The sequence below is a fragment of the Mercenaria mercenaria genome, chromosome 1 (genome assembly GCF_021730395.1).
Source record: "Mercenaria mercenaria strain notata chromosome 1, MADL_Memer_1, whole genome shotgun sequence".
NCBI classification, from domain to species: Eukaryota; Metazoa; Mollusca; class Bivalvia; order Venerida; family Veneridae; genus Mercenaria; species Mercenaria mercenaria.
The window spans coordinates 112,276,986-112,290,355 of NC_069361.1; the positions used below are offsets into that span (position 1 = coordinate 112,276,986).

The 13,370-nt window shown below is 34.7% G+C and overlaps 1 protein-coding gene across 2 annotated transcripts in view; it reads left to right on the forward strand.

Moving 5' to 3' along the window:
• The window catches only part of LOC123526360 (uncharacterized), a 57,764-nt gene that overhangs the window by 5,671 nt on the left and 38,723 nt on the right, over positions 1-13,370 (forward strand). For both annotated transcript variants that reach the window (XM_053520715.1, XM_053520718.1), the window contains exon 2: positions 6,821-7,968. In XM_053520715.1, the coding sequence (XP_053376690.1) occupies positions 6,879-7,968 (1,090 nt within the window). In that variant the 5' untranslated portion in view covers positions 6,821-6,878. The remainder of the gene's footprint in view (positions 1-6,820; positions 7,969-13,370) is intronic.

Sequence of the window (13,370 nt, forward strand, 5' to 3'; positions counted from 1 at the left end):
CCAGAGCAAAAAAAAAAAAGAACAACAACAAAAAAAAACAAAAACAGAAAAATCTTCAGACAGCATTTTCTCCTGTTTCATTTTGTTCTATTTTGGAATAATTTCACAGAAATATCCTTTGGGTAACCATCTACTAAGACTATTAGGTTATTCTTAGGTTCAGGATGAGCTATTGTGAGGGGCCACTGTCTGTCATCCGTCTTTAGCTTTTTACCTTTAAAGTTTAAACAACTTCTTCTCACGGACAGCGGGATGTATGCAGAGTAATATTCAAAAATTCATTTCAATTGGCTGTTTTTTCTTTGAATTGAATTTTTGCTCCCAATTGGGAAAAATTGCATTGGGAATAGGGCTGACCTGCTGCATACCATATTGGACATACAGTCCGACACCCCTACCCTCCATGTCAGACCTAACCTTTGTTTTTCCGACAGGTCTGACTGTCCAACTGGATTTAGCCATGACTGTTATCAAGATGATTTTCACAAAGTTCATGTGAGAGGAAAAAGTAGGTCACTAGGTTGTGCTGGGTCTTTAAACTAGAAAAAAACTTTTATACTAAAGTTGTTACCATTCATGATTCAGTGAGTGTACATACATTGTATTCAATGTCAAATTGTCAGTTTCAGATGAGCGAATTAGGGTCACTTAGGCCATCTTGTTTAGAAAGCCCATTTTGAGCTTATAATATGATTCTATCAAGCATTTTTAGCTCACATGTCACATAGTGACAGTGTGAGCTTTTGTGATCGCGCAGCGTCCGTCGTCCGTCCGTCCGTGCGTCCGTGCGTAAACTTTTGCTTGTGACCTCTCTAGAGGTCACATTTTTCATGGGATCTTTATGAAAATTGGTCAGAATGTTCATCTTGATGATATCTAGGTCAAGTTCGAAACTGGGTCACGTGCGGTCAAAAACTAGGTCAGTAGGTCTAAAAATAGAAAAACCTTGTGACCTCTCTAGAGGCCATATTTTTCACAAGATCTTCATGAAAATTGGTCAGAATGTTCACCTTGATGATGTCTAGATCAAGTTCGAAACTGGATCACGTGCCTTCAAAAACTAGGTCAGTAGGTCAAATAATAGAAAAACCTTGTGACCTCTCTAGAGGCCATATTTTTCATGGGATCTTCATGAAAATTGGTCAGAATGTTCACCTTGATGATGTCTAGATCAAAGTCGAAACTGGATCACGTGCCTTCAAAAACTAGGTCAGTAGGTCAAATAATAGAAAAACCTTGTGACCTCTCTAGAGGCCATATTTTTCATGGGATCTGTATGAAAATTGGTCTGAATGTTCATCTTGATGATATCTAGGTCAAGTTTGAAACTTGGTCAGCTGCGGTCAAAAACTAGGTCATTTGGTCTAAAAATAGAAAAACCTTGTGACCTCTCTAGAGGTCATACTTTTGAATGGATCTTCATGAAAATTGGTCAGAATGTTCACCTTGATGATATCTAGGTCAAGTTCGAAACTGGGTCACGTGCCTTCAATAACTAGGTCAGTAGGTCAAATAATGAAAAAACCTTGTGACCTCTCTAGAGGCCATATTTTTCATGGGATCTGTATGAAGGTTGGTCTGAATGTTCATCTTGATGATATCTAGGCCAAGTTCGAAACTGGGTCAACTGTGGTTAAAAACTAGGTCAGTTGATAATTCTTGTAAATTACAAACAGAATAAATGTCACTAAACTCACTATGCATTTAAGTGAATCGATACAGAAGAATTTGCAAAGCAACTTACGCTGCAAAAGTCATGTTTAAATGAGCATTTTATTGTACAGTGTGGTTTCAGATTTATTTATTTTTTTTCTTTGGTTTATGCTATACAGTAGAACCTTAAAATTTAATAGAAAAAATGTAAAATTTATTTTAGTAAATGGACATGTATAAACAAGTAGTCATAGTCAGCAAATATTCTAAAATGCTTTTTGTCTTTAAAAAACTTTATACAATTGATGATATACTCAAAGAATACTTTTTAGTTGTGTATTCATATGTAATTGTGCAAAATCAATGCACAGGCAGTTATGCTGTTACTAACTGTTTATTTAGTTTGTTTTTCGTTCATGTGTTATATGTTAAGCTGTTCGATTATATGGCATTTAATTTGTGATAGTATAGATGTACTGAAAGGTAGAAAGATGTGGATTGCCTTTTATAACAGTATTAGTAAGCTACTGAACATTTCTAGTCAGTATGAGTAATATAAAATTTGTCTCATACAACTGCCGGGGTCTAAACAATAATAGTAAAAGAATTGATATTTTTAATTTCCTGAAAAAACAGAATGCTGAATTTTATTGTTTACAAGATTGTCATTTTACTGATGGTTTAGAAAAAGTTATTTACTCACAATGGGATGGAGACTGCTATTTTTCTCATGGTACTTCAAATTCTAGAGGTGTTTGCATTTTATTGAAAAAGAATATTCCAACTGTTGTACACTCAGTTGAGCGAGATACTACTGGTAACTGTCTATTCTTAGATGTTAGTTATGATGGGAAAAGATTTACTTTATGTAATATTTATGGTCCAAATGCTGACAAACCTAGTTTCTATTCTGATGTATTTAATCGTATAGATACAATCGGTAATGATTCGTACATTGTTTGTGGAGACTATAACCTTGTATTAGATGTTGACAAAGATTATATGAATTACAGATCTGTTGATAATAATAGAAAAGCTAGGGAAAAAATCTGTACAATTATAAGGGAACGAAATTTAGTTGATACATTTAGAATTATTAATGGTGATGAAAAACGTTTTACTTGGAGGCGGATGAATTCTACACAGCAAGGTAGACTTGACTTTTTTCTAACATCAGAAAACTTGCTGTCAAAAATTAAGGAGTCTTCTATTGGAATCTCTTACCGGTCTGATCATTCTGTTGTATGTTTAGAATTGGTATTCAATGAGATTGAACATGGTAAACCTCTATGGAAATTTAATAATTCATTGCTGTATGATAGAAATTATTTAGAGTGTATAAATGATAAAATTGACGAGATTAAAAAGCAGTACTGTTTACCTGTATATTGTTTAGAGAATGTACTTAGTATAGACAACAATGATATTCAGTTTGTTATAAATGATCAGTTATTTCTGGAAACTTTGTTAATGGAAATAAGGGGAAAAACCATTGCATACTCAAGTTATAAGAAGAAACAGAGAGTTTCACGTGAAAAAAATTTAGTAAACAAAATAGAAAATATAGAAAAGAACTTAGATGAGAATAACAAAGAAGAATTACTGAATTTACAAAATGAATTGCAAATAATAAGAGCAGAAAATATGAAAGGATATGTAATAAGATCTAGAGCAAAGTTCATAGATGAGGGTGAAAAGCCTTCAAGTTATTTCTGCAATCTAGAAAAACAGTATTGTACAAGCAAAGTTATTCCATTTATAGAAAAAGAAGATGGTACTGTGGTTTCAAATCAGTCAGATATTTTAAATGAAGCTTGTTCTTTTTATAAAAATATGTATTCTAAAAATGTTTTAGAAAAGTTGTATGATATAGAAAATGACTTAAAAGATATTGCTGTTAAGAAGTTGTCTAGAGAAGAAGCAGATAGTTTAGAAGGTCTATTAACTTATAGTGAAATGCTCAACACCCTGAAAAAATGAAAAATGATAAGTCTCCAGGTTCAGATGGATTTACTGTAGAATTTTTAAAAGTTTTTTGGATGAAACTTGGTCATTTTGTTGTAAGATCTATTAATTATGCATTTACGATTGGTTCCCTATCTGTTACTCAGAAACAAGGAATAATAACATGTATCCCAAAAGAAAATAAACCCAGAAAATTTTTAAAAAACCTCAGACCTCTTACATTGTTAAATGTTATCTATAAGTTAGCCTCTGGATCTATTGCAAATAGACTGAAGTCTGTATTACCAAAACTAATAAATCATGACCAGACTGGTTTTTTTACAGGGTAGATACATAGGAGAAAATATTAGGCTACTGTATGATATAATGAAAATAACAGAAGAAAGAAAGATTCCTGGACTATTAATTACAGTAGATTATGAGAAAGCATTTGATACATTATCCTTTAATTTCATTGAAAAAGCTTTCAATTTTTTTAATTTTGGAACCACATTCAAGGAATGGCTTAGATTGTTTCTACATAATACTATGACTTCAGTACAACTTAATGGATTCCTATCAGATTTCTTCAAAGTAGAACGAGGCTGCCGCCAAGGAGATCCAATTAGTCCTTATATTTTTATATTGTGTGCCGAAATAATTGCTATTAAAATAAGAAATTCTGAGAAAATAAAAGGTATAACTATTGATGAAGTTGAGTATAAAATATCTCAATTTGCTGATGATACTTCACTCTTGTTGGATGGCTCGGAAGAGTCTTTACGTGCAGCCCTAGATATGCTACATGAATTTTCATTTTATTCTGGTCTAAAAGTTAATTTTGAGAAGACTAATGTTATTTGGATAGGTGCAATGAAATACAGTACCCGATCTATAAAGACAAAGTACAAACTATCTTGGGGTACTACAAGGTTTAAAGTACTTGGTATTATTTTTGATGTAGATCTTGATAATATGATAATGCTTAATTTCAATGATAAGTTAGAAAATGTTAAAAGGATGATATCCTACTGGAACAGAAGATTACTTACTCCTATTGGAAAAATTACTGTTGTAAAATCATTGTTAGTTCCTCTCTTTACAAATTTGTTTATAATTTTGCCAACACCACCTAAATATTTATGGATCATTTAAACAAATTGTTATATGACTTTGTATGGAATGGCCCATATAAAATAAAGTGCTCTGTTGTTGTCAAAAATTATGAAGAAGGAGGGCTAAAAATGGTGGATATTTATAAATATGAACAAAGTATGAAAATGTCATGGATAAGAAAAGCTTTTAATGGAACTGGAAAGTGTTATGTGTTGTTAAAATCAATATTTGACTTACATAGAATTGTTAATCTTGGAAATTTGTATTGCGAAAATATAATGAAAAGGCTAGGAAACAAATTCTGGTGTGATGTGTTAAGAAGTTTTATCTCTTATATGGATAAGATGCCTGTTGAAACTGTAGATGAACTTCTTGCAATGCCATTATTTTATAACAGCTGTTTTAAAATTGGTAACAAAGGTGTATTTGATAAAAGTATGTTTGATAGAGGTTTTAGATTTGTTAAAGATTTAATATCAGACACAGGTGAATTTGTAGATATATCTTACTTGGAACAGTGTATTGGTAAAAGGTTAAATTTTGTATTTTATGAAGGTTTAAAAAGTACTATAAAATCCTATTTAAGAACATGTAATATTAGAATAAGTGGTAATTGTAGTTGCTATGGACCTGTTGTTTCTTGTTATGTTTCAAAAGTTTTATTCTCAAATATGGCAAATAAGCATGTGTATAATGTACTGATTGCAAACAATGATATACCTACTAGTCAAGTTAAATGGAACCAATGTTTTAATAATATTGAATGGAAGTATGCCTATAAATCTGTATTTCTCATGACAAGAGATTCTTACATTCAGTGGTTACAATTACGAATACTCCACAGAATTATTGGTACTAAGTCTTTATTATATCATATGAATATTGTAACTGATAATCTTTGTACTTTTTGTAAAGAAGAGGAAGAAACAATTATACATCTGTTCTGGTCTTGTACTTGTATTCAAAATTTATTGCAAGAAGTGAAAAATGTTTTATTGAATAATGGAATAACTATTCAAATAAGAGCAGAAGACTTTATTATAGGAAATTGTGAAAAAAAAATTAAAAAATTTTACGTTTTGTTCTTACAAATTAAGAAATATATTTTCGCTTGTAAAGAAAAGAGATTGTACCAAGTTTTTATGGTTTAAAAGGTTATTTGAATTGTGCCTGGCAAGTATACAGAAGCACCAGTATAAAAGAAATAGAAAGAGATAACTGGGCAGTTGTACAGCTTTTTATTGTCAGTCCACATACTTAATCAACATTTAATATTATAATCTGTTGCCATTAGATTAGTAAATTGTTTTTCAATTATTTAGAATAATCAATACAGCTTAATCATCTCTTCTTTCTATGTACTTCTTTTGTATGTTTCAATAACCTGATAGTACTTATTAAAGAGGTTTCTTTTTCCTTTTAAAGTAAAGTTGAACTACGTTTTTCTAGAAAAAGACATGTACATGTTAATCTTTGAATGTTATATATGTTAAAAGTAGGAGAAATCGTTGAATGTTATATGTAATATGTGAATATTTTAATGTTGTATATGTTACATATTGAAATATAAATGTAAATTTTGTGATGAATAAACGGGCCTTAAACGTGGTTCCAAAAAAAAAAAAAAAAAAAAAAAAAAAAAAAAAAAAAAAAAAAAAAACTAGGTCAGTAGGTCTAAAAATAGAAAAACCTTGTGACCTCTCTAGAAGCCATATTTTTGACAAGATCTTCATGAAAATTGGTCAGAATGTTCATCTTGATGATATCTAGGTCAAGTTTGAAACTGGGTCACATGCCATCAATAACTAGGTCAGTAGGTCAAATAATGAAAAAACCTTGTGACCTCTCTAGAGGCCATATTTTTCATGGGATCTGTATGAAAGTTGGTCTGAATGTTCTTGATGATATCTAGGTCAGGTTCAAAGCTGGGTCACATGAGCTCAAAAACTAGGTCACTATGTCAAATAATAGAAAAAAAACGACGTCATACTAGGTTCAAAACTGGGTCATGTTGGGACAGGTGAGCGATTCAGGACCATCATGGTCCTCTTGTTTAATACGGGGCATGTGTCATACAATGTTGACATCATTCTTGTAATCTTTTCAGAAAGTGTTTGGAGGTGACGAGTGGGGTGCTTTAGAAGTGATTGCAGAGGCACATTAGGATGGCTGTAAACCTCTTTGACCATCCTTATGCTGCAATTATTGATCTGGACGAAACAGATGCTGAAGAAAACTCAGAAAGTGACACAAATTTCAAAGACTCTCCAAGAAAAGTGCTTGTTCAAGAAAACAAAGGTGCATCTTTAAATATTCTCAATGAAATAGCGCAAAACCAAGACTTTTCTTGTTTAAACTCTAAAGAAGATCTGAAAGAAAATGGGTTTCAGATAGAAAGTAATTCTTCCAGCTGTGATGAAATGGATGCAGAAACAATTACTAACGAGAAAAAGAGAGAAGGAAAATCTTCTGAAACAAAGGATTCTGATAAATTAGACTTGGATGAAACTGATATGTCAGAGAAAATATTAGATAAAGTTCAAGAAAAAACTGAAACACTGGATGGAGACAAGTTAGAAACCTCAGACACTGAACCCTCAAAAGTTCTTGATATTTTTAAAGGAATAACAGATGTGTTTGATTTAAAAGCTGCTGAACAAAAATCCAGTGACAATAAACAAACAAGGACCTTTAATGGAGTTACAGAAAATAAGCTAGAAAATGAGGGAGTTGAAGCTGAAACACATAAGAAAGAGGAACAAGAAACAAATGCAGGTGATGGAAAGGAAAATGCAGGGAAAGATTTACCAATCACAACTGGTAGTGATATGGGAAAAGAAGAAATGGATACATCAGTCAATGATGGCAATGATTGTGAAGAAGAGACAGATGATGCAGATGAAGGAGAAATGGAGTTAGACAACAGTCTTGAAAACTCAACAGAATTGACAAGTGAAATAAAAACTGGCGTTGGAAATGGAATTGTGGTTTCAGTAATGAAAAAACGAAAAGGTAGGCGAAAAAGACGGAAATCATCTGTGCGATCAAAGCCTAGTCCTTATAAGTTTAGACGACTAAATAGTGGTTCACCAAGGAGGGTTTCCATAGAAGGGACTGCAGGGAAGGAAAACATGAGTGATGCCGAGTTGAGGGGTAAAAGTTCTGTAGATGCAGATTTGAACAAAGATGGGAATGTTGGAACTGAAACCCATGAAGATGATAGTGCTCAAACAGAGGAAGGCGTGAACAGTAAAGGTAAATAGTTATATTATACCGTTAAAATTAGCTATTTTACTTGTGACTAAAATGGTTGCTTCCTTACATTGATCAGACAAGATTAAGATTGACCAGATGTGATATTTATTATGCAGTCCTTTAGGATTAGCTGGCATTTGCTAATTTATAGAGATCTATAAGAGCCGCACCATGAGAAAACCAACATGGTGCATTTGCGACCAGCAGTCTGGTCAGGATCCATGCTGTTTGCTTTCAAAGCCTATTGCATTTAGAGAAACCATTCGCAAACAGCATGGATCCTGACCAGACTGTGCGGATGCGCAGGCTGGTCTGGATCCATGCTGATTGCTAATGCACTATGTTGGTTTTCTCATGGTGCGGCTCAATTATTATTAAAGATATTTTATTTTTAGCACACCTGAACTTTGTTCAATGTGAACTATTAATTTAGGGGGATTATCCGTTGTCTGTAGAGGATAAAAATTGAGATGCCTTTAAACAACTTCTGCTTATGAACAGCTTGATTGATCATCATTAAACTTGGTCTGCAGCATCATTATAAGGTGCTGTCCCAGTTTTGATCAAATGGAGGGGTGCTTAGCCGGAGCTTAAAGTAGAAAAAACGTTGAATGACTTGTTATGGATTTCATCAAGCTTAAGTCTTTATCATCTTATAATGGCCTTTCCATTATTTGTTTAAGTGGGGGCACTCTGTCCCTTTAAAGAGTTACTAGACCTTAAAATAGAAATGCCTTTTAGCAGATTCTCCTCATGATCCTTCAGGATCTTCATCAAACTTGGTCAGGTGCTCTCCCATTTTTTTTTTTCAAATTTGGGTGCTACATGCAGGCTCATTTTAGGCACCGCTAGAACTAAGAATAAAAAACCTTAAAACAGCTTCTCATGAGCCTCTAGATGGATCTTCATGAAACTTGGTCAGAAGCATCATTGTAAGGTACTCTTCCAATTTTATGCAAATGACTTGTCTGCGCTTGGCTGCATGTAGGGGCAGTTAAACTAAACAGAGGAAAATCAACTTCTTATGAACCTCCAGATGGATCTTCAAGAAACTTGGTCTCAAGCATCATTATAAGGTCCTCTCCCAATTTAATGCAAGTGGGGGCACTCAGCCTCTATATTAAAGTAACTGCTAAAGGTGAAATGAGAAGATCCTACTGAATTTACAAACTGAATGAAAAAATGCATATGTTTGCCGGCTAAAAAGTCCCAGGTCAGACATAGGAACTCCACACCCCTGACAAAGTATCTGAAATACATCAGACTGGAATCTGTTGAAGGGAGCTGATTAGAAAAAGGGAGCTTATTAGAAATACGGATTCTGTAAGCTGATCAGATGCTAACAATTGTGCTTACAAATTATTACAAATGTAAGAAAACAAAATGTTAACACTGTTTAATTTCAACACCTCATATGCATATGTCCTAATCATTTGTGCAACACATTTACTTCCAGATTTATATCAGAATTTTCAAAATTAAGAGAGAAATTTCTTTTGTAAGTAAGTGTTTTTATCTCACCTGAGCCAAAGGCTCATGGTGAGCTTTTGTGACCGCTCAATGTCTGTCACTCGTCGTGCATCTGTCAACAATTTCTAAAAAAAAATCTTCTTGAAAACCACTGGGCAGAATTACACCAAATTTCACAGCTATGATCCTAGGGTGGCCCCCTTTCAAAATTGTTCAAAGAATTGAATTCCATGCAGAACTCTTGTTGCCATGGCAGCCAAAAGGAAAAACTTTAAAAATCTTCTTGTCCAAAACCGCAAGGCTTAGAACCTTGATATTTGGCATGTGACATCATTTAATGGTCCTCTATCAGGGGTCTAGCTAGATCCAATTTTTTGGGAGAAGTCACTTCTCCCTCAAGCTGATTAAGGGAGAAGTGGGGAGACTTTAGGGAGAAGTGGGAAGACTTTTCCTACCGCAATGATGTTGAGTGATTAGAAAGGTGGCTGTAATTTTCTTGTTTTTAGATAAAGAACATTGATGTGACTATTCATTCTTTTAGTAGATCATTTCCCATACAGTGGTTATTGTTTCGTTACAAAATTCTGAAAAAAGTCGTTTTCAAAATTCCTGCCGATGCTGTAAATCTAACACGCCGATTTTTGGTTATATCTTGTATGAAGTGATTATTATAAACACCGGGTCACCACCTCGGTGATCAGTATCTCACTCGAATAAAACTGAAAGTAACAGGGTTTTCCCGGACGCAGGTTTTCTGCGTCTAACGCGCTTTTACTGCTTTGAACTCGCATTTTTTAGTGCCTCTGCGTCCCACTGGACCCGCAAAATCGGTCACGAAACTCCTTTGCACTGAAGCCTCCTTCGCGCAGATACCCATGTAAAATGCGCAGTTTTTTACCACCGGGACCATCACGGAATCGTGGGTGCTCATTATACACAGGTATAGACGATTTTCCAACTTCAAAACAAGTTTTGTTATCGATGTTCGCCATTTTGGTAAAGGGAACCTACTCTCCCCGCTAACTGTCACCGCTAAAATCTAAGATTGCCGTTACGTTCCGTAAAAGATCGAATGGTTTATTTTTTTATTAAACAACATTAATTTCATATAAATTTAAAGTATTTTGATGAAAAAATATTAATAAATCACAGAAATTATGATACTAATTAAGGATCGAGTATTATTTTAACCGAAATAAAACTGTGAACAACATAATTGACACGGGGTGACACGTTAATTGCCGGTAATTACTGGCTATTTAATCATAACAAAAAGACTATCACACCTTTTGTAATCAGTCTGAATTGAGAAGCTCATGCCATTTTGAAAGATACCATTCCGAAATATTGAATCAACTGCTATCTAAATTAAAAAGATACAATTAAGTTCATTCGGTTTTAGGGTAAATTTTTATAGTAATAATGTCCATTTTCAAGATCAATACTTTGTGGACCCCCAAAAATTATTAGGGACCCTTAAATTAGCAGCCTTGGGAGTCCATGGACTCCCAAATAAAAAACCCGAGGGAAAACCCTGAAGTAAACTGTGTAAACTAGAAATACATTACATGTCATTCTTTTACCATAGATAACAAATAATTGTGTACAATATTCCAATTAACCGCATGGTTAATCAGTGGTTTCTTTACAAGCACTCGAACATGTTGACAATAAATGCAAAGTGTCAAAAGACGTCACCCCGTCGCTAATTGGCTGAACACAATCGACTCTGGTGTATCGGATAATTTGATTCGCTTTCACACATTTCACTGAAGTAGGCAGAGCTTAAATTATGCTATCGGCATGTGTTTGTGTATTCAACTCTCATTTTGACACCGTGCAAATTGCCAACAGCCCGATAAGCGGTAATTACATGTAGCAAGTGCGGATATCAAAGAAAATCGGGCGAATTGCATTTCGCTTTGAGGTTAGATTAGAGCGAAGTTTGAAGTTCCAACTCGCCTATTTCACTCAAGTCGCCCACTCGCGAGAGCCCTGTCTATGAAGATTGTTCAAATTGTACCCCTGGAGTGAAAAGAGGCCCCGCCCTGGGGGTCACAAGTTTTACAAAGACTTATATAGAAAAAAACTTGGTATGTAGCATTGCCTTGTGGTCCTCTACCAAAATTGTTCAAATTATAACCCTGGGGTGAAAAGAGGCCCAGCCCCGCGGGGTGGGGGGTGTCTCAAGTTTGACATAGCCTTATATAGGAAAAAAACTTCTTGTCAAAAACCGCAAGGTGTAGAGCCTTGATATTTGGCTTGTGACATCATCAGATCTAATGGTCCTCTATGAAGATTGTTCAAATTGTGTCCCGGGGGTCTCAAGTTTTACATAGACTTATATAGGAAAAAACTTTAAAAATCTTCTTGCCTTAAACTGCAAGGCCTAGGCTTTTGATACTTGGTATGTTGCATTGCCTTGTGGTCCTCTACCAAAATTATTCAAATTATGCCCCAGGGGTGAAAAGAGGTCCTGCCCTGGGGATCCCAAATTTAACATAGACTTACATAGGGAGAAAAAAAATCTTCTTGTCTGAAAGTTCAAGGCCTAGGCCTATGATATTTGATATGTAGCATTGCCTAGTGGATTTCTAACAAATTTGTTCAAATTATGTCCCTAGGGTGAAAAGAGGCCCTGCCCTGGGGGTCACTTGTTATATGAGTTACATAGGAATAAATATTTAAAAAATTATCAGATCATATATCCTAGACTGTTTAATTATAATTACCTGATGACCACAAGCGATTAGGGGTCACTTGACTGTGGCCTTGGCCTACTGACTACTTTTTAGCTCATGGTGAGGTATTGTGATCACGCTGTGTCTGTCGTGCGTGCGTGCATGCGTCAAGTCGTCCGTCGTCAACATTTGTGTTTAAACGACATCTCCTCCAAAACCACTGAATGGATTTTGATGAAGCCTTGATGTTCCTTGGGTGGTCCTCTACCAAAGTTGTTCAAAGGGTTCCGCTTGGTTGCACATAGGGGCTGCCAGAGCTAAAAATAGAAAAAACTTCAAACGACATCTCCTCCTAAACCGATGGTCCGATTTTGAAATAATTTCACACAATGGTCCTTATGTCACCCTCTATCAAGATTGTTCAAATTATACCGATTCGTCAAAAAAAAACTTGGCTGCTGAAGGGCGTGGTCACTTTTCCCTATATTATAGTGGAAACTTTAAAAATCTTCTTGTATGAAACTGCTTGCCAGATTTTAGAATAATTTTACACAAATGGTCCTTGTATGACCCTCTACCAAGATTGTTCAAATTATTTTGATTTGTCAAAAAGCATGGCCGCCAGAGGGCGTGGTCACTTTTCCCTATATGTATATAGTGGAAACTTTAAAAATCTTCTTGTTTGAAACTGCTAGCCCGATTTTAAAATAATTTTGCAAATGGTCCATGTGTGACCCTCTACCAAGATTATTCAAATTATTTTGATTCGTCAAAAACATGGCCGCCAGAGGGCGTGGTCACTTTTCCCTATATGTATATAGTGGAAACTTTAAAAATCTTCTTGTTTGAAACTGCTAGCTGGATTTTAAAATAATTGTACACAAATGGTTCTTGTGTGACCCTCTACCATGATTGTTAAAATTATTCCGATTCGTCAAAAATAATGGCTGCCGTGGGGCGTGGTCACTTTTCTTCTCTGAATCAATAATAGCTAGAGCCTTGATATTTGGCGATATCAGATTTGTAATGTCTACCATGATTGTTCAAATTATTGCCCTAGGTTCAAAAGTGTGTGTGACATGTATATAATATAGGCTAACATAGAAGAAACCTAACTCTGTACTTATACAAACACACTTAAAGCCTTGTACACAGGTGAGCGCCTTAGGGTCAATGACCCTCTTGTTTAAGATACAGCCTTTAAATTTGGATGACATGTACAATTTTGCACACCCAACTTAAAACTGACTT